The sequence below is a fragment of the Tauraco erythrolophus genome, chromosome 25, assembly GCF_009769465.1.
Source record: "Tauraco erythrolophus isolate bTauEry1 chromosome 25, bTauEry1.pri, whole genome shotgun sequence".
Classification (NCBI taxonomy): Eukaryota; Metazoa; Chordata; class Aves; order Musophagiformes; family Musophagidae; genus Tauraco; species Tauraco erythrolophus.
In genome coordinates this window covers 3,848,300-3,870,463 of record NC_141489.1, presented here as the reverse complement: position 1 = coordinate 3,870,463, position 22,164 = coordinate 3,848,300, and the positions used below count along the sequence as shown (strand labels likewise).

Here is a 22,164-nt window from a genome sequence, read left to right as displayed (position 1 = left end):
ATCAGAGTGCAGCTGCTTTTAGTGTAATCAAAAAGAATAAATGCTAAAATCAGCTATTGAGGTTTTAAACAGCTATTTAAGAATTGGGTTATTTCCAGACTATTTTTAAAGATTACAAAAGCCTCCCCTCCCCCTGCCATAAGGTGTAATAACCTCTGAAATGCATCCTGCATTTTAAATGCCTGGTTTTGCTTTTCCCCAATCTGCATAGCCAGGCTTCTTTTGGCTTTCAGCTTGCATAAACCCTGTGTGCTCAAGCATCTGTATTGATGTGCGTATCTATTGTTTCTAATCTGGTCAGTTGATCAATGAAGACCAGCATGTAATTAATTGTGTAATATTGTACACAATGTCCCACTCTGCATTTATCCAGATGCATTTTTTATTTGTTAACTGTAGCTGCTTTCCTAAACAGTTTCATGAGGAGATAATGAGAGTGGCTTTGTTCTTCCCAACCTTCCTGCTTTTTAGCTGACAAATAATTTTAAAGGGAAACAGTTTCAAAGATTTTTTTTTTTTTCCCCCTCGGATCTTTCTTCAAATACTTCATATTTTTTGTATTTTGATATAACAGTCCAAAGTGGAGGAACTAATTGAAGATGCACAATTTGGTTACAATTTGATTCCAATGCCTGTGGGGTCAGTAGGAGAAATTAAAAACCTACGTATATCGTGAGGACCTCACAGATTTCATTTGCAGTGAGCTGGGGAAAAACTGGAAGGAATAGCAAAGGACTCAGTCAGCAGTTTGCCCCAGTTTCAGTCTGCAAGAGGGACCTTTTGTTCTGCTGTTCCTCCAAGATAGGTGATGGTGCTCAAGGAAAAGTTGCATCTGCCTGACCTGTCCACTATGATGTTCTACTTCTGCTGTTTTGGTTCTCATGCAGATGGAGGGAACGAGGAGCCACCAGACCGAAGACAGGCAAGTGTAGACTCCCGTCAGAGCCGATCTGGGCAAGGTAAACCTGAGTGTTGTTCTGCCTCAGTGACTCGTTTCTCGTTTGTTCGCCTCTTACATACACGTTCTGTGTTTCTCGTGAGACTCGGTATAACCATCGTGGTTACCCACGTAGCTACAAACTGGCCCGTATTCACAGCACAGACTGTCTGTGTGTACTCAAAGGGGTTCAGGCTAATCCACGGCGCGGCACAGCTGAACCTGTGGAGTCGATGGCATCTCCGTTTTGAGGGATGGAGCTTTGCACACGGGCAGTGGTTGGAGCTGATGGTGTAAGAAGTCTTCCGCACATACCAGTGCAGATCAGCAGCTGCTCGGGGAACGCGTGGCTTCCTCCCTGAGTGCTAAGGGGAGAACCCAGTGGGTTCTCAGTAACCAGGTTATCCTTCCCCCCAGCCCCATGATGTGATGGGGAGCAGTGTGTCCCTGCCTGGGAGCTGAGCAGCTGCCACGTCTTTGGCTTTGCTTTGTTTCATCCGGTGGGAACAGGGCAAAAAATCTTCGGAAGAGAGTAGTAAAAGTAGGTTTTGTATTATTTAAATAATGATTCTACAAACTCTTGTGTTGAGTATCCGTCATTCACCATAGACCTGGTGGTTAAAACCACTGCTGGAGCCAGGTAAGGGGGATTTCTGTCCCTGACAGCAGCAGCTCTTAGATCTGCGCTGGCTTACGTGTCCTTTGAAGGAGCTCGCTCAGTTGTCAGCGTTTGCTCGCGTGTGAGGGTTGTGAAAACGCTGGTATTTTCACACAGCCCTCGAGACTAAGGAGAGTTTTTGGAAGCACGGCTCCAGAAGGGGCTATGTGCATTGACTTATTTTCTCTTTCAGATTGCAGCAATAATTTTCCTTTCATTTAGGTTCAAGCCTGTTGTTGTCATGGTGTCCTAATGACTTATTACAGAGACATTTTCTCCGGACCATTGTTCTTTTTTGGCAGCGTTCCAGTGTTGCCCGGGCAAAAATTACTGCAAGTGATTGAAGCCTGTGATCAGAATTAGGGGGATCAGAATTTAGAGTTAAAACCCTGAAGCCCTGTGAAATGTCAACAGCTGAAACTGCTCTGTTAACGTAGGATCTTTTTACTATGTTTTTAAAACGCATTATTTTAAATTTTCTTATTTTAAAACAGGATCTATTTTAGAATAGAACAGTTAAATAGAATGAGGAAGGAACAAGGGAATTTATAACTGCACGTACCCCGTGATAGCTTGCACACAAGTAGTGTTGGATTTCTGTGCTCGGAGAACACGGAATGAATGGTTGCTCTTTTCCTGGACGCCGTTAGCTCGGATAAAGTTGCTGTTGTGTTACTTCTGGAGGCTGAGCCGTGGCTGCTTCCTCTGCCGGTCGTCCCTGTGATGTCCCTTCGTTTGTCCGGGTGTGTCGGGTGGTTTGTTGGCCAGGACACAGCAGCTGGGATGCAGCCGCCGATGGGCGCTGCCCGCCGCGGCCCCGCGCGCCGTCTCGGGCACGGTTCTCGCAGGTTACGTTTCATCCTGTTTGTTCAGCATCTCGGCTGCTGTGGAAAAGTACCAGTTTGGGGCAGAGGACACGGGCCTGTTTTTTTTGCAAATACTTGCCAAAGAATGACCAACCTTTATCTGTTTGCATCAACGAGTACAGCTGTAGGAATCGCAGGAGCAGCAAGAACTTTCAGCCTGAGAGGGAGTACGGGGGAAAACAGGTAAAAAATACTTCCAGTTTCTTGGAGACACAAACTTCTACGCTCTTTTAAACTAAAAGAGGGTAGATTTAGACTAGATGTGAGGAAGACTTTTTTTCCAATGAGGATGGTGAAACACTGGCACAGGTTGCCCAGAGAGGTGGTAGATGCCCCATCCCTGGAAACATTCAAGGTCAGGTTGGATGGGGCTCTGAGCAACCTGATCTCGTTGAAGATACCCCTGCTCACTGCCAGGGGTTGGACTAGGTGACCTTTAAAGGTCCCTCCAACCCAAACCATTCTGTGAGTAAATACTTCCTTGTGGATCAATGGATGTGAGTGAAGATGAAGGCTTTCAACAGTGTAGAAGTCTCTTTGCTCCATAAAAGTGGTATCTCGAACGTTGCCCTGTTCTGTGTCCATAAGCTGCTCTCTGTCTGCACACGTTAACACGTATTTTTTGTAACGGTGGGTTAAGGGGTTTTGTTATGCTCAGATAAACCAGCCCAGTGAAATGAGCTGGTCGTCCTGCTTGTGTTTAAACTCCCGTGTTCCTGTGTGTGATGCTCAAGTGTTACAGCTGTTTATAAAGCTTTAGTATCTTGGAATACTTAAAAGAAATAGGTTATTAGTTCAAATAGCACTTCACAGTAAGATTTTACTTAAATATGTTTTATAGACAAACTGTCAAAGTTCCAGTTGAGCCGTGAGTGATCCCTAATTTGAGGGTTTGATAAACACAATATGTTTTGTGACTGAAACAAATTTAAGACTGTTTCAATTACCTCGTTTGAGTGTTTGTTTACTCTGGCAAGGATGAGAGAGAAATGTTGACATCTGTGGAATGAAAATAGTACCTTGTGGATATTTGGTGAGTTCACTGGTTTTGTTGTAAAGCATTTGAATTCTAAGAGGGGAAAATACTCCTGAAAACTTTGCAGAGATATCATTACTTTTATTTCTGTGTAAGATCCTGCCCCCAGTTGCCCTCGATTTTAGGTGAAGGTTGGTCAAAGACACACCACAATGACCAGTAAAATGCACAGACTTTTAAGCCTTTCCCAGACCTTAAGTTGCGGAAGATGCCTGGTGTTTACAGTTCCCTCAAACCCCAAAATCTAGCCTGAGGAAATTTGAACTCTGTTTTTAAGAATCAAAATCAATGATGGCATTTGTCTGGCGCCAAATGTATTTTGCAAAAACATCGTAGCCTGTGTCCATCGATGCCAACGCCGGTTTTGGCGCTGATGCCGCTTTGCCTTTCCTGGCACTCGCAGGTGATTAGGAATAGACGTGCGGAGTCAGCAGAGGTGTCCAGCTCACAGTAACCCTGGAGTAAGCAAGGTCCTCGATCAGCTTGTGTCAAGTAAGCTGTGTATGGAGCCAATAATTACAATTGGCAATGCACAGCCGGAAGAACCCAATTTTTTTTTGCTATACTAGCAGCGTGCTATCAAATTATGCCCTCCTGGAAAAATTATGCCCAACTGCACTAAGAGAGCCACTACATCTTTTGGATGATGAGCGGGAAAAACTTAGAAACGAGGTCATCAGACTTGGGATTTTGAGCTCTGCTGGGCCTTAGCACTGTCCCCTCTGTGTTGTGTGTGTGTGTGCAAGTGTTGGGCTTGCTCTTGAGAGCACGTGTGTCTCCAGCGTACCTCATTGTCCCGTCTGCCTGGTGTGCTGCAAAACGTCCGATGGAAGGAGGTTTGAGAAGCAGCGGTGTTCCTACTGCTGAAGGTGCGGTCGTTGTGTGTAGCTCAGATGGGTGTCAAATGGGAGACCCCGGGGTGGTGCTCATCTGGCTGAACGTGGGTGCAGTGGAGCTGCCCGTCACCCTCAACTCCCCTTGTAGTCTGTGGAGAGGTAATGGATGGAGTTGATGGAGTGTCTGGGCGGGGATTCTTCTCTTCCTGAAGCAGAACCCTAAGATGTGTCATTAGATGAGTCTTGTCCTAAACTCCCTGCCTTCCAGAGGTGCTTCTAGGCAGCTTGCTTGGGTGTAGACACCTCTTTGTGGACACGAAAATTCTATGAGAGGAATGGAGTTTGAGCACCCCAAAGCACTGCTGGGGCGTGTGACTGAAGAGGACAGATGAACTGCTTTGGAGATGGCCATAAGCACAGCTCCACGGTGCTGAAGCAGTGCTGATGGTAGGTGGGTCGCAGTGGCACATGGCCACCTCACTTGGATGGTCTCAGGTTGAGAAGCAAGGCTGAGCTCGCCTAGAAATGGTAATAACTGCAAGGGAAAGGTGGTAAGGCAGCAATTCTAGTTTCCCTGACTACAGCCAAATATTTTTATATATATACACACACATATATATATATATATTCGGCTGTATTTATGTAAAAGGCATGATATTGTCAGCAACAGCATCTTTGAATCCAAAAAAAAAGAACAAGAATGATCTGTTCCCCCTTAATGGGATGTACTCCGTTAGCGTGTTCGTGTGCACACTTAATTAAAGCAGCATGAAATGAATAGAAAAACATCAGTGTCTGGCTCATAGTTTGTGGCAGTAATGACAGTCTCTGATGAATAAAACATATTGAACTGTAGCATATTTACTAGAGCGTACGAAGTTAAAAACCAAAATCACCTCTGTAAGGATTAGGCTTTGAATATATGTTCAGGAAACTACCGTGGATGTGGCAAGTGTTCCGTGAGCAAGAGAGTTAAAGTCATGTTGTGAACTGCCAAAAATAGTGGATGTGTAAAGTGTGTTAGTGTTTGTTCTGGTTTCTTGCAGAGAATGATACAAAAGTGCTGAGAGATGTTCCCAAAAGCTGGCATCGGTAACGGGTGGGTTTTAGCCACGGATGATGCTGCCTCTTAGAGCACTTCAGGAGCTCGTCCAAGATTTTTGACAGTTATGTCAATAGTGGTTTTTCCTCCATCGTAAATAATAGTCGGGTTGGTCACATTGTCCTTTGGATGTGTGGAATGAAGTTATCCGTCGCCTCCTCTGGAGTGCCTCATGTCTGGGGCATTCGCCCTTTTGTTTTCTCCTGACTGTTGTCTGTCTGCCCTTCCATCTAGCAGTTACATTTTCTCTTTTAAACATATTCTCACACGCCATTGAGAACCACACAGCTATCGAGCGGAAATCGAATAATAAATGGCTTTATGGAGGAAAAACATTAGTAGTCCCTAAAAGCTCAAATCCATCTCTTCAAGGTGTGGCACGAGTGTTATCTTCTTACATTATCTGTGATGAAATATTAACGTGAACAGCTTTAAGTTGGTTTTGCAGATGAATTATTAGTTGTCCACGTGAGGTTGTTAATCTTACTGCCTAGAGGTGGAGAACCAAGTGCTCTTGGCCAGAGGTTTCCATGTTCTGCAGCTGACAGGAGGATCCTTACGGCTCCCGACTCTCGCTGGTCTGGAGCACCTGCCCTTCAGTCGTCATTACTATTTTTTGTGACAATTAGCAACATGTGCCTTTATTGTTCTGTCTCCACTCGTCGTCGTGTTATTTGGTGTTTTCCACGTGGCTCTGTAGGGGTGTGACCCCCACAGGGGCTTTGTGCAGCTCCGGGCGCTTCTGTGCGTTTCGTTGGGGAGAGGTGGAGGTGGTGGCTGCTTTCGGGGGCTTTTCTTCCTCTGTTGTATTTGGGGTGGGGTTTTTTTAGGCTGAAAGTCTTCGTGTTGAAATTTAATTCAGCTGGAAGGGTTTTTTTTGTTAGAAATCCACAATGTAAACACACAAAAAACTATCAGTAAAAGGATGATTGCTTCGTTTGAATTATGTTTAAAACTGGTGACTCTAGAACTCTGAAAGATAAATCATTTAAAAAAAATAATCAAAGTAAATACTTCATGGTCATGCTGGTCATAATCTAAAGAGGTGTGCTGAGATGCTGCTCCAGAAATAACAGTTTCTTCAAGGGAAGCATCAAGACGGTGTGAGACCAACAGGCGAAAGGCGCCGTCCCCGCTGCGCGCGGGAGCGAGAACACGGTGCGGGGAGGTGGCTCCACAGCCGGACCCCCCGAGCTGGACTCTCCTCTGTCCAGGAATGATAAAAGCAGGAGATTCCCTTGTATTCTAACCAGTTCCTTTTCAATTTTGTGTTTCCCCCAGGCACCTCCACAGAGAACGACTGTGCTTTTGAACCAGACTACGCTATTCCGCCACTCCCTGTGACCGAAGGTATGCAGCACATTCGGATTATGGAGGGCATGTCCCGCTCCCTTCCATCCTCCCCCTTACTCACACATCAGTCTATCAGTGTTCGGCTCCAACCTGTGAAGAAGTTAACTGGTAAGGACTTTAAATAAAGTTCAGTGGGGCTTTTAAGATCCGTTGGTGCAAAACTCTCTAAGAAAACGCTTTGAACGAGCTTCTGTGTAAAGTCATCGTTTGTTTCTTATAGCAGCTGCTTTAGTCAAAACCAGGAACGTTCTGGGTTTCATACTGACAGAGGAATCTTTCTGTTCTGAAAATGATCTCTCTGCTTTGCAAATATTCTCTTAGTTTTCTGAGAAATCTCTAGGAGAGTGTGTTTCAGTTCCACTTTGTATTGTGGTTTACGCGCAGTGGAAGCATTACAGTAATTTTAAAGACCTTTATGCTAAAATTTTGAATGTCAAGAGAACACATCAGAAAAATTATAAACTTTTACAGCAAAGGGATTTTTTTTTTTCATAGTTCATGCATATTTTTAAACTATTTTGTTTATGTAGTCTGCTGGGATTGCGACTTGAGCACCTAGAGATTTTAAAGTGGTTGGAATTTCAAAAGCACTTGGAGTCTAACATCCATTTAAAAGCCTGACATTGTATTTCTGCTGTTAACAATTTTGAGAAACCTGCTTCTTGCCAAAAATCTGACATCCCTCCATGCCCACTTGAAAAAGTCAGCAAGTGTACTGCGTTTGTACGGAGAGAAACCTCCAAAAAGAGTTTTTACCCGATATAATTTGAACTGTTCTTACAAAAGGGAGCTCTGATACACTTTGTACCTTTTGTTTTCCCTGCCCTTTGGTGAAAGGAGAAGTTGAAAGGGACAGGAGGAGGAGATTCCTGAATAGTGACAGTCACTTGGCAGGATCTCGTGGTGGTCTCAGCACGTTCAGTAGCAGTGGAGCTCAAGAGCTGCAAGAGAATCAGGCAGAAGGAGATAGAAAAGAGCATGAAAATAGTTTAAAAGTTTCGGTGCCTTACAAAGCCATCTTCACCACGAGTGTCCCAAAACTAAGAACTTCTAAAGCGTGGCTGAAGTTCTCCTTAAAATGTGAAGGCCTCAACCAACTTTTTAGCAGAAATGAGAACAGCCATGTATTTCAGAGGCTGGTTCTTCAGGAGGGCTGATGATGTGACACTTGCGGGATTTTGTGGATTTGGGGTTTTTTTTGAAACGCTTTCCTTTTTACGAATATCCTTCAGTTTGCAGTCCCGAGTCGGGGATGTTGAAACCTCCTTTCTGTTTGTCCGTCGGCATTTCCTTCTCTTTTACGGAACACGTGAGAACATGACATGTTGTACTTCACCAGAGTAGCTGCTGATACAAGCTTGACTTAAAAATTTGCTTTTGACTTGTAGAATTGTAAAATGCAGTAGCAGTGTCAAAACGCAATCCATTTCAGCTTAGTGTCTCTAAATCCTGGTTAGTTTTTATTCTGTTTGTTGGTGCTTCCCTCTGGGATTGATACGCTGCGGGGTGGGAATTCTGGGTGTGCTTGCCATGAATTCTTTTTTTTCTTTCCCTGTCACATAGTAGTAGGTAGGTGGAGAATCCACAACCTTCCTGCCATGAAAAGCATGGGTTGTGAAAAGTGACAAAAATAAACCAAGGCTATCTTTTCTTCTCACAGCATGTCCGTGCTTGTTGAATTTATTGTGTAATGTAGAGCAAGTGTCTTCCTGCTTTTCCTGAGTTTTCACCCAGGATCCTCACGTTCATCCAGTTTCCTCTTCCTTTTAGTTTTTGAGTTTCTTGCAGGGGTTTTCTTTGTTTTGTGTGGCCTCCTTAGCAGAGGCAGGTAACATCAGCCAGTTCCATAGACCTTTTTTCCAGTTAAGAAAGGATGAAAAGCATTATATTTTACAAATACTTCAGGGCTTTGTAGTAACTTTATCTTATTCATTACCCCTCTGTCCCCTTGGAAGTGTTCAAGGTTCCAGGTTGGATGAGACTTCGGCCAACCTGGTGTAGTGGAGGGTGTCCCTGCCCATGGCAGGGGGGTTGGAACTAGATGATCTTTGAGGTCCCTTCCAACCCGAACCATTCCATGATTCTATAGTCCTTTAGTGGTTTTATGCTCTCCTGTTTGAGCTAGGAGTGACGTTTTATTCATGCGTCTACTTGAACGGTTCATTGCTCTTCTCTGAAATATTTGCAGAGGGTTTGAGCTGTGCCCCGTGGAAAGAGCAATTTTTCTTACACCCCTGCAGCTCCATTTCTCTAACAACTTCCAGCCTGCTCAGCAAGCTGTCTTGGTGTAGATCTGCTGGACCTCTGGCTTGTCAACAGACATTAACCTCCTCCCACTTCTCAAAGTCACAGTTCAGTCTAGCAGATCAAGCTCCGTGTACTCATAATTTCCTTTTTTCAGGTGGAAACAGAACAGACTCCATTTAGCTCCAAACTCAGAAAGCTTTTGTTGGATTTGGCAGGGCCGTTGTTTGGAGCGTCCCGCTAGTTCCTCAAACGATCAGACCCTGGAATTCCAGCAGTGGCTTTGCAGGTGGTAATTCAAAGGAAAGGAAGGTGATTCAGACGAACTTCAGGGGTTTGGGCAGCTCGCGGAAACAAAATAAACCTGAAGGGGCTGTGTACAAACAGGATGACGTCAATAAAATGCTGATAAATGGTTATTACACGAAAGTAAGAGAAGAAAAGTGTCAGCTCCTGGTTTTGTTCGGAGGTCCATTTTGGGGCCATGCACAGGAATCTATAGGAAATTGATTGGGAAGATGACTGCGTCGTCTTCTACTTGCACACTTTTCCTTTTCCATCTGTTTTTTTCCAGCCCAGTGTAGCACAAAACCACACGCCAACATTTTGCACATACGCATCTCAATGACTCCAGCGGAGTCGTAGATAGAATTCAAGGTGTGTTTCAGTGCGTTGGTGGATTAGCGTGATTTTTTTAAATTATTAGTTTAATTTACTATTGATCTTGTAGAAGGAAGGTGTTTGTTTTACATCCTCACGCAGTCACAGGAGTGTGTTTACTTTCGTTAAGGTAATGTGTAAAGGAACTGGGAACGTAATGGTTTCTGCTCTTTGTTATTCATAGTATTTATCACGTTTCTTCAACAGATCCTTATCATCTCTCTTATTTATTACTAATGAGAGGCTTAAAAAGCAAAAAAAATTCCTCAGCAGCAGATAGAGGTGGCTGTTGAATGACTGATTATTTACTATATCAGCAAATAAAAAGTTGATGCTTTTTTTTTTGCTGGGAGACATTGACTGGCTGTTTGTAAAGACCCTCCTCGTTTTTATCCATTAGCAAACCAGCATGATTTGTAAAACAAAGAAAATAAAATAATACTAGATTCGTGAAGACAAGTTCACAGCCACGCGCTATTTTTTGATGCGTTTCTCCCCGGTTTCAATACCCCTCTGTGATTTTAGAGAAGTCTTTAAGCGCCGTCGTAGCACCCTCAAACTCTGGCAGAACTGATAAGCACCTGGGTTCCGAATCCGGGTGGGAGCTCTCCGATAGAAACGGGCAGCAGCGGTTTGACGGTAAACGCGTGGAGACGTCTCACGGTCTCGCTGGCCGTGATGGTTTCCTCTCCTGCTTTGTCTCGTTCTGCTGTCCAGTTGTTAATCCTGCACAATAACAGCAGTGATTCCTTTTGGAGAGGAGATGAGGGTGATTCTGGGAAACCGCAGCGTTACAAAGAGAGGCTTTTGTCCGTCTGACAGTTGCCACATGGATTTTTCAAAGCGACCTTCAGAGCATAGAAAATTGTTGAGAAATTATCCAATTGTAGGGGCTTTTTCATGCTGTTCCCTTCTTACATACATTTGTGTGTGACTAACCCATTCATGTCATAATTTCCATATCTGTGGAGTGGCTGGAGAGCGGAATGGTACAATTTGTTACATAAAAAACTTTGTTGTCTTGTATTTTGGTTTCTTTTTTTTTTTTTTCCTGAAGATTCAGTTCCTAAGACCATTTGCAACAAAACATGACTGTACCGACTGCTGCCTTTATGCTTTCTGGAATTCTTCAGAGATGAAAATTTAAACACAAAAGACTTTTTAGGCTCTTCACAAGATGAATTGCTCAAGTTCAAGGGCTGAAGTATCTTGGGATGTTCTGGATCTGCATGTGTCTGTTCCAGTGTGGTAGAGTAGGTTTGTCAGCTCCGACGGGGAGGGGAAAGCAGCTGCTGAGTTGGTCCCTTCTCATGGGCATCAGGGGGCATCATGTTATTTTGGGGTTTAACTTAGCCCTTTAAAAGGGAAAAGAAACCTGTATGGTGCAGAGAAACTTGCCCAGTAGAAATGGCAATATCCATCTATTTATATATTTTTTTATCTATTTATATATGCTTTTATATATTTATTTATTTATAATATAATCTTTTAAAGTTCTTAACCTGGCTGATAACAAGTAACTTAACTGGCTGTAAACAAGTCAGCTTTTCATCTATGGAACTGTTAAAAGATCCACTTTTGGTAAAAAGCCATAGGAACGGGTTACGCAGCGCGTTAAGTTTCTTTGCAGAGGAGCCGGGGTCACTTTAACGTGTTGGTATCTGGGTTTTCTGTGCATGGAGACTTGCCTGGGTTCAGAGGCTGATAAATATTCAGCATGGTCGCAATTTTCACTCTGCTGAATAGTCTGGTGATTAAGAAAAAGTAAGGTCATTGTGGCTCTAAAGGGTGAAGTAATAGTAAGCATCAGTAATCAGCTCTCCCTCTCCTGCCCACATAACCTATTGTTAGCAGTGGCTAAGAACATGTTTTAGATGAGCGTGTTCAACCTCAGTTTATGCTGTTAAATATTTTTTTTTTTATATAACAACAGCAGCTTTATTAGCTAGTGTAATGTGAAAAATACATAATAGAAAGGAATAAAAAAAGGAGGAAAAAAAACCCCAACCAACCCTACCAGCCCAGCATAAGTATGTAGAAGACACCATTTTGATTTCTGTCTGGAATAAAATTAACACTTAAAAGTTACCATGCTTACTGCACAAAGAGAGCAACCGTTTTCAAAACCAGTGGGTTAAATGTTCTCCTGTATCGTCGATAACCCAAAGGCCCGACTGCAATGAACATAACGCGGTTGTGCCGTATTCCTTCGTTCAGGAAAGCATCTCTTTCCAGGAGGGCGCTTACGGGGATGAATGTGTCCAAGTGCTTTCCTGAATCGATGCCAAAAATAGTAACCCAGCGTTGTATGGGGTTAAAAGATGAGATATTGGGCTGAAAGGCTCAGCTACTGATGCTTTATTCTGTTACCCTGGAACCCACCACGTGCAGAAGGTTTGCACAAAGCCCAGTGCTGCACCTGACTCTTCCTCAGGAGGGATTTTTAATTTACATGCCATAAATTTATATGCACGGGGATAATTTTATTCATCACCGTACTTGGCTATTTCTGGTTTTTTTTTTTCTGTTGAATGACAGATTGCAAGCTTTAGGAGTCTTTCAGATAGAGCATGTGTGTGTGAGCATGGAGGGAGGAGGGGAGAATATTGTCAAGAAATTTAGGAAATAATTTGTGTTTTTCTAAAAGTGGCCTAGATGTTTAGGTTTGGATTCTCAAAGGCCTCATTCCTCCTGTATCCAGTGTGAAGTAGGTGCCTCGGTGTCTTTGAAGGCATGGACTTGAGGAATTGGTTTCGTTGCAAATCCTCTGCTTTGAGAACGTTCTGCCCTTATGCTATGGGAATGTGGGAGCTTTCCCGAAGAATAAACTTCATAGAAACGAGCAGGAATGGCATGAACACACCCAGGAAAATTAATCACCTCCTCTTTCCTGAAGAAAACATGTCCTGTTTGACTAGAGCCGTTGAAGATGGCAAGAGCAGAGCTAAGCAAGCTGGAGATGTGCTCTTCCCTGTGACACCAGGGAGGACCCACCATCATGGCTCCCAACACCCTCCAGATCCAGCTGGGCTGGGGACACCCACAGGCAGCATTCCCTGTGCCACTGTCACCCATGTCTGTTTGTAGTGCTGGGAAATGGGAGAGCTGGAGTCAGTCTGGGAAATGGGAGAGCTGGAGTCAGTCTGGGAAATGGGAGAGCTGGAGTCAGTCTGGGAAATGGAAGAGCTGGAGTCTTGTCACCCCAACCCTCTGCATCCTCCTTGTGTTTCTTGGGAATAGCCATGAGGACTGTTACCTCCTCCTTCTCTGTATCTTTAGCGAGTGGTTGAATTTTCGTGATGCTAATTGTAATTGCACGACAAAGCAAGCAGAGATCTCTCTTCTTGAGATTTCTTAATTGTTTCTCGTTCACCGAGGACAAACCCAGATTTACAACTGCAGCCCTCTGGGACTGCTCATTCTCTTGGAACCGGTGCCCTGACTGCGCTGGAGGAAGGTGGGCGATGACGAAGCAGCTGCTCTGGGTGTGGGAGCGCTGGGGAGAAGCTGCCGTGCTGGTCCGTGTTTGTTCAGCCGAGATGGGGAAGAAATGGAAATTTTGCAATTGCTGAGCAGGGACTTCCCAACCACAGCGTTGTGCCGGGTTGTGGGGAGACAGTTGCCGTTCTCTCGAGCACGGTGTGTTGGCTGGTCGAGCACGGGCGTTAAGGGAAAAGTGTCTGATGATGGTTGTGCAAAATAAGGTGTTGTGTTATCCTTCTGTGTCAGTGTGGAACAGAAACGTCGCTCGTGTTGATGTTTTGCCATGGCAACCGTGCGTGCCACTTGGCTTTCACCGCGCTGCCGTACCAGAGATGCTTTAGGGGCACTGCCAGCCTTCGCTGCACGACGGCGACTGGTTCATGGGTTAACTGGGGGCTGTGTCCCTGTCTCTGGGAGGAGCGGCTGGATTCGTGGTGGGTGGCGGTGCCGCGCGGGCTGTCAGCCACCTGAGGGTGCTGCAGTTTGGTTCAGCTCCAGCTTTGCTTCTGTAAAGGCAGAGCTGCTCACCTGCCGGAGCCGCGGGCGGGCGGTGGGTCTCAGCGGTCCCCTGGTTTGTCACAGAGGTTGGTTTGGGTCGCTGTCAGCATCCTGCCGTTTTCCTTAACGGACTATCTCCGTTATTCCTGTTTCAGTTATTGGATAATGCTGCAAAATCTCGTTGTTTCGTTGTGTTTGGTACGACGCTCCCAAGGCAGACGTGTCTCGGATTGATGCGATCGCACGATGGTCCGTGCCGACTGCTTCGGTCCGCGCACTGAAACCGCGTCCGGCCGAGGAGAAGGGGATGCTGCAGCTTTAAAGCATCCGAGGGCTTACAGCCTTTTCGTATAAATTGTTCCCAGAATCCATGTCAGAGCTCCTTATATGGTGCTGCTTTTTTTCTCTGGGTTGCCGTGACAACAGCAGCACTGCACCATTCATCAGCTCTGGTCCTGGGCTGCATCTCCAGCCCTTCGGCTTACTCCGAAACGTTTGGGAGAGCATCAGGGAATCCTGCGCCATCGGTTACCTGTTTGCTCTAACAGCAGAGCAAACTACACTGCGCCACAGAAAGAAACGGTGAAAATATTTCATTTTTTCCCCGAGGGAGGCGTAGAGTCGACGTGTGCTGCAGCGCTCGGGAAGGAGCGGCTCCGTAGTGCCGAGAGGCTTAACGGAGAGAGAAGGCTCTGTGTCTGGGAGCTTTTCCGAGCTCGCCTCGGAGCCTGCCGCTCCCGGGGGACGGAGATGGTGCAGGAGTGATGCAGGGAGATGGTGGTTTTGCCTTTGGGAGCCGAGCTTGACATCAGCAGCGGGAGGTGTCACCTGTAACATCACGCTGACGTGGTGAGCAGCGGTATGGAGCCAGCGCTGGGGAGAGGGGTGGACCGGGGGAGGATCCTTCCCCAAGCGCTGCTCTCACGGCATCGGTCCCCGTGAATTAACGGGCTTGCTGGCTCCCTGCTGCCAGATCGCACCTTCTCAGGTGGTGGGGAGAGGAAGCAGAAGCCTCGTGAGTATCCAGACAGTTTGTCTCGTGTGGACTTTGATTTGAATTGCGTTAGGTGTTCCTCGGCCTCCTTTAGCTGCGGAAAATCAGTGTAGAATAAGGGATTCGGATGCTCCTGGTTTACAAGGAAGCCATTATTAGAAGGTTTTTAGTGTCAGTGAGGGTTATGCTGCTTGGGTTATTTTTCTTTTAGTTGTTGTCACGATACTTTTACGTAATCAGAGTTTGTCACCTGCTTGGTAGGATGTGCGGAATTTCACATACAAAACGTAAAATGAAAGTGCAATGAAAAAATGCCACTTCTCAGCGTTGCTAAAATAGAACCACCGAGGAGCGAGTTGAAAAATACTACAGATACCAAGAATGGTTTGTTTTTGAAATTTTTAGAACAATGGGATTGAGATAAGGTTTTCCTTTTGTATTGCAAAGTGACCACAAATCAGATTTGAGTGGATTATAAAACCCTTTTGTGCTGAAGGAGAAATATATTTGCTTCTCACTAAAAGAGTGAGGTTTTAATTCAATGCTACTAGAAGAAATGCAAATATATAACCAATCATTTTCAAGGTGGAATTTGAGAAAGGGCTATTCAAGTGCCTAGTGCTCATGTTGTATCTAATTTTTGAGGGATGTTGTGCTTGAAATTGTTGGTGTCAGGACAGACTTTTCATCCTTCTTAGGTATTTTTGTAACATGCTCTTTGCAGGATGCTTGCATTTCCTTTTAGTGCTTTCTTTAACTGTCACACTGTCAGCATGGCACTGATGTGAAATTCGTGTTTGTGGTGTAGGAGTGGAGCGGGATCGAGGCCCACTCTGGCATTTCTGCACTGCACAGTGATGACAAGGGCTGAGTTATCTCTGAAGTGCCATTAGATTCAGGGGGTTTTAGATGCCTAATGTATTTTTTTTCTGAGCATCATTCATTTTCCATTTAATTTTCCTTGATGCACTGCAATTTGTGGCGATCCAGAGATTTAACAAGTAGAAAACTTGTATTTCATCAGAATTATGGAGTTGTCCCTTTTGAAAAGATGACGTAAAACACACACGCAACATCATCTCGTTGTGGTTTTGGCACCTGCGTTTTCAGTCCTGCCTTGTACTCTAGTGTGGCAAACCTTAATGCCTCCAGCGATGAAACCTGCTTTCATTTAGAAAGATACACACTGAATATTTTTTTCCTGTTGTGTCAATTCTTACTGTTCATTTTTGGGATGCTTCATCCGTTATTTTTGGATTTGTGATTTGTTTTGACAGGCGTGTATTTGAATGGAAGCCAACTGGGCTTGCTGAAATAAAACAGGTGGATGAATGTGTCTCCGTGTGTACCCACATAGGAACATTTATCTTCATGAAACAAACATAACTCTTTCCGTGAAATTGGTAAATTTCCCACTTCAGTTTTTTGAGGCTCCAAAACTATCCCTGAAATTTATACCGATGAATAGTGTGTCTATGTGTAACTTTTTAAATTAAACCAAATCCTGTGTTGAGGAGTTTTCTTTTATTGGAGACCTGTCAAACTCGTGACATCTCTGCATTAATTTCAGGGTAGTTTGGATGTAACTTTTATTTTTTAAATGGAGGGAAGGGGAAAAAAAGGCATGTTGTATTTATTGGCTTTTGAAAGTCGCTGGCCAGTTTTAGCCTGGGTTTTCCCAAATGCTGCTTACGAGACGAACCCTGTTCTGTCGTGCCCGACTCACAAGTGCCTTTCATATTGACAGAGCAGAAATCCTCATAGAGAGATGCAGAAAATCCCACATGCTCTCCCTTGATGTTTGTGTGTGGGATTGCCTTCTTGCCTACCAGACCTGCACAACCTTTAGAATTTGCTCTTCCCCAGGATTTTTTTTTTTTTGCACTGAAGCTGTTGAACTGCTCAGACTTGCCGAGATGGGTAAACACGTCATCGCAGCACTGGAGCTGGGAAAAGGTGATAATAGCTTTTCATTTCAGATATTTGTGTATGTGCTTAAAGAAAGGAAGAAGCCCAAAGGTTTATGTTTAGTGCTGATCACATTAAAAAGACAAACAAAATAGCCCTGAATCTCCATGGCTTTTCGGAAGCTCAGAGCGAGAAGTCTGTCCTTATTTCACACTGGTGCTGCACAAAATGGAGCATCTGTCACGATTACACTTCTGGTGTGTGAGAATTTTAATTTTTAGACATAGCTAAGAGGTTTCTATAGCGAGAGAAGGTGGTGTAGGAAGCCTCCTGTGGAGTTAAATCAGGCCATTGCTCTTCCCTTTGCTGCATCTTTCCTCCCTCTTCTCCTGGAGCAGAGCCCTCAAAGATGCTCTGTGCACTTGTGAGCAGAGGAGCCTTCATAGGACACTGTCTTTTGGAATAAGGCATTATCTCCACCTGGGCTGCTTGTTTTCTAATCCTTTCCTACTTGTATAACGATGAGACAACCTGTTTTGGAAACTCTTCCTGTGCCCTGCACCATCACACTGGGTTATTGGGTTGGATTACTTGTCCGAAGACTGACTGTTACTTCTGCAAAAGTTAACTTCTGGTCCAATCTGTACCTGGTTGCCTCTGATTGTGTAGGAAGCTTTGGTCAGGCTGATCAAGAGTCACAGTGCTACTACTGTTTGGAGTGATGCCACATATTAATAGTTCCTACAGCGCATGTACAGCGTTATGGTGGGGTCACATACTACAGAGCTGCGTGCTGGATTCTCAGCACAGATCCCTGACCAATCCCCAGAACAGACTAAGTTGAGAATTGAGATTAATCCATGGCTCTGGACCGTTGCTTTGGCTCTTGCTTTCTCTTTCCTTGCTCCGTGGTGACTTCCCTCGCGTAGCTGTTGGTGCTGTGTAATCCCATTCCTGGATATATTGCCGATTTATCCCCATGCGTGTGATCTGGAGTTGTATTGAAGATGTCTTCGACTCAACATTCCAGCTGTATTCCTGCATAGCTCTATGGAGAGAATCCTTAACCAATGGTTCTTCCTCCTCAAAATACACAACAGTATCACCCATCCTCTTCCATTGAGAAGCACCAAAATACACCATAGTATAATCCACCTCACTCCATTGAGAAGTAACACATTGTCTGTTACCAAGATATAGTCCTTGGTGATTTTTTTCCCCCAAGCAGATAATGTGTGTATACTTTTCTAAATCAGCTGCTTTTTCATTCCAGCATCAGCTTTTTTAACAGTTTGAACAATGTCCCTCTAAGTGCCCAGTTTGCTGAAGTACAGCTACAGCTGATAGCCTGAGACTTCTGTACCGCATGTGGAGATGGGCATTTTTTTCTATCAATAACGAATAAACATCCTGCAGCTAAATGAAATGAGAAAACAAATTAACCCCAACTGTTTTGAAATGGTGCTTTGACCAAAGGGAAGATAAACCAATAACAAAGGAATCTTCATTTCCAATGTTTATTTGGTTGAGTATGTTTCTGTTTATTAAACCAGATATTTAGGGGCCTGACATGTGCCGTGTTGCAACCGAAGGCCACGCAGCCTGGTGTAACGTTCATCTTGGAGAGCTCCTTCATCACGTCTCGTGGGACCCACAGGTCTGGTCCATGTCTGTCATGGTCTGAACTTGCTTGGGGCTCATGATGGGCTGCCCGAGTGCCTCTTCCCTCGGGACTTTGTCCCGTGCAGACGCTGAGACTCTGATGAGTTGGTGGGTCCCAGCTTGGCTGAAGATTGCTAGATGGAGGACTGGTTTCACCAGGTGGTTTGGAAAGAGTTGCTCTTGGCTTGTTTGAAGGAGCTCTGTGTCTCACAGCAGTGGCACACTGCAGTGAGCCTGCTGCCTCCCCAGGTGCTACTTCAGGTCTTGACAGTCAATTGTTCTTCAGGATTTTTTTAAACACACAATTATCGTTTCTTTATCCTCTCCCTCCCTCCTCCATACCACAGTTGCAAAATTTTGGAATAGTGTTCCTAAACCAGCCTGGTTAGGTAGGCAAGAGACATGGAAATGAGAAATGAAGATTTTTCTGAAATATTAGACCATTTCTAAAAGCTTTTCTGTTTTCTCATGTTTTGCACAAGAGAAATGAGCAACGTGGGTCCGTACCTGTTGCTGGAAAACAGATTCTTGCTGCCCACCTAATCCAAGGGCAGGTTGCAGAAGGGGATGAGAATGAATAACTCCACATTGTCTTCTAGTGAAGGACTTGCTGCTGCAGAACATACGGGCTTAGTTTTATCCTGTGCCATGTTTGTGAAAAGTTTATATTTGGACAGAGGCATTTATGCATTTGTAAAGACATTGTTGTGCTGAAACGTTCTTTCTGATTGCCAAATACCCAGCACTGGTGGTTTAGTAACCACCTAAACGTTGCACGTTTGATTTGTTTGTCCATGTGAGATTAGATTTCTGCTTTCATGTGTGCATCAAAACAGTACTTAGTGTATGTAGGATTGTTATAGTTTGATTTCAGAAATAAGTGGGTTTGCACTATAAATATTTCACTGCAGGATAATCATGCAGTTAAAACGTAGCGTCATGTCAAGTTTGTTCTAAAGCTGTAGTGCCCTTTGGTTTATGGTCAGATACCATAAAATTTAAGCAGAGGAAATGTATTGGTCAGCTTTTGTAAGTCTGGATCGGCAGATGCTAATTTAAACCCAAGGTTGTTCTCTCCCAATGTTTTAAAATTTCACCTCTTAAGAAAACAAAGGGTTGCTTATGCACCTTTGTTTTCAGCAGGATATGTTTGAGTATCACGTGAGTTCATGCAGAGATGGGAGATGGGGACTGTTGCTTGCTCTTCCACATTCTTCTGCTTTTGCCTGTTTTTATTATTTTACAGTGTTTCTGTGATTTTTCTTCATAAATGTAACAGACAAATTTTTTGCGTACGGATTCCTGGCGACCCTGTTTCTTTAGGAAGCAAGACTTAACTCTTTTCTTCCTGTTCGGTGGTAGAATCTTTCAGATCAGGATCTGTTTAGACAGGTTGGTGGTTTAAGTTCTTCGTGTTTTTTTTTTTTTTCTATTAGAATGTCTAGTTTTCCATTTAATGAGTATGTGACTACAGAGAATGATTTCTGAGTGAGTTTAAATAGCCCCATTAAACTTTAGCTTTTGTCAAAGGTTTGCATCTTCATTTCACTTAATGGGGAAAAAAAAAAGCCTCAGCACTTTGCTTTCTGCTGTTCTTCCTGGGGCATGCTTTGAGATTTCTAGAAGCAGTTTGAACAAGTGAATGAGCTTGTCCACCACTTGTTGCTCTTGTGAACAATGTAAATCTAAGGGAGCTGTACCAGAAAGACGGTAAATCCAACTTCTTGCCAAACTGAGCTTCTGCTCTAACCACATATTTATGAACAAATCAATTACTTTTTAAAAAGAACTACATGCAAAGAAAAATTAACTTCAACAAAACCAATGAACTGCCCCCATCCAAAAAAAAAACCCAAACCAACCCTGCCTTTAAATAAATTGGGATAAGCACTGTAATTCTGTACGTTCTAACTGCTGATTTATTACTATTGCAGTGCTGTTGCTGCTGATGGTGGTAGTTCACAGGGAGTTCAAAGCTGGGGAAGGTCTCACACTGTGATACCTAACTTAAAGATTTCCCAGCAATAAATACAAAAACCACAGAGGAATTGCTGTAGATGTGCACCAGGACATCGCACCAACCGACCTTGATGTAGAGAAGGTTGGTGCTTCAAGAGCTCAGGGCTGAGCCACCAAGCTGTTGGACTTGGTGGGATTTTTCCTGTGGTCTCAGCAGTGGTTTTGGAGTTTTTGTATTGAATTTATGTCTCTTTTCATCTTTTCTGTTTCTGCAAAGTATCAAATCCGCTTAGAAGGTTGGAAAGAGGGCTGTAAAGGCAGCTTGCCTGGCTTGCTTCTCCTGAGCTGCTTTGGACCCCTCAGAATGGGCAACAGGAGAGGGAGCAGAAGAGAGATGGTGTGATGATAGGGGCTGGTTGGAAGACGAAGATGTCGGTGTCGCAAGGAGATGGGACAGCTATCAGATGACAGCTGGATAGGGAGAAAGTGTGGATGGAAAAAATGAAGCTTCAATTCAGAATGGGAGGAAAACCACTCAACTTGACCAAGGAAAAAGATAAAGCGAAAAAGGGAAGATAAGGGCACTGGAGATGCAGAGAAGCACTGAGGCAGGTGCGAGCTGGGATAAGGCAGCACTTCTGAGGCAGGTTATGAAGTGAGTGTTTGTTCTGGGAGTCACTTTTGTGGAAAAGAGCACACTCGGGAGCTTACAGGGGAGCACGTGTATCTTTGATCCCTCCATTGTAACACCCTCCCTGAAAATTTCTGTAATGAGTAAGAAGAGCGCTCAGCAGGAGGAGGAGGAGCAGAACCATGCCTGGTGTCACCAGTTCTTCAGCTGTCCAAGCTGGACTAAGCGTTTGCTGTTGCATTACAGGCTGATTTTTAATTTCTTGTTGTCCTTTTTTTCCCCCCTGCCTTAAGAAATCTGTACCTACTGGAGCTTGATTCCTGTCTCAGGCACACAGATGACACCTGTGGCCTTATTTTGTGAAATCAGCCAGCCAGCACGTGTGTTTAGACCCAGAGGTGGATGATGCTTTGCAGAGGGAGGTGTGGTCTTGTATGTCTGCGATGAAGAGTGCAGCTCCTTGGCTTGCTACTGTTTGCAGGTTGTAGAAAGTTGAAACTTGGAATTTCTACAAGATTTTTTTCTGCAAAGATGAAGGCAGGCTTACGAGAGCACAGAGTATTTTTTACCTATTATACATTTTACCATCTCAGTCATGAAAGTGAGTAGGTGTAAGTGAGAAGATGTTTTTTTGAAGAAAAGTCACCAGATTGGTGCATTTCTTTCAGTAAATGGTCACTGGCCTTGTTGCGTGCCATGACTGTTGCTGCTTCAGCATAGAAACGGGTGCTGATAGTGCTGCCTTCCCAGCAAAGTGGACGTTATTTTCACTTAAAGGACTAGCCAGGACCTGGTCTTTCATGGGACATGTCCCAGGATGCACGAGCCACCGAAGCCTTGTGGAGATTGTTGGCTCTTCAGTCCCATTACAGTGAGAACTGTTGCTCTCCTGTGTCTACCTGCGTTGTTGGCAGAGGCAGGTCCAGTTGGTCTGCTTTCACCATCTGTGTTCACACAACTAATCTTATGTTCATTAGATATTGTAATTAAATCCTGTAGGCGTGCCATGGTTCCTTGTCCCTGTTCCTCTGTGGAAGGAAAGGCTGATGAGCAGTCATCGCTTCTCAAAACAGAAAGTTCCAACAGCCCATTTACTTCTGTGAGTAAATAATTTTAAAAGCAAAGACTAAATTACTGAAAACTAAAAGTGGTTGAATGGTAACAATTTCCTTAGGTAAAACAAGGTCTTGTAAACACAGCATGATACAGTTTTTCAAGTGTTAATAAAGAAATTCCACTAATTCAGGCTCGTGTCTTGCCAGATAAGCAGTTTCATTTTAAGGAGACAATACTCTGTAAAGCTCCTACCAGCAAAGAAATATGGATCCTAAATACAG

At 44.2% G+C, this 22,164-nt stretch overlaps 1 protein-coding gene across 5 annotated transcripts in view; it reads left to right on the top strand.

Moving 5' to 3' along the window:
- The window catches only part of TANC2 (tetratricopeptide repeat, ankyrin repeat and coiled-coil containing 2), a 218,346-nt gene that overhangs the window by 51,552 nt on the left and 144,630 nt on the right, over positions 1–22,164 (top strand). For 2 of the 5 annotated variants that reach the window (XM_086626758.1, XM_086626757.1), the window contains exons 2-4: positions 888–959; positions 2,784–2,786; positions 6,717–6,785. In XM_086626758.1, the coding sequence (XP_086482884.1) occupies positions 888–959; positions 2,784–2,786; positions 6,717–6,785 (144 nt within the window). Of the gene's footprint in view, positions 1–887; positions 960–2,783; positions 2,787–6,716; positions 6,897–22,164 lie in introns of all 5 variants that reach the window. The other 3 variants (XM_086626755.1, XM_086626754.1, XM_086626756.1) reach the window with 2 other exon arrangements.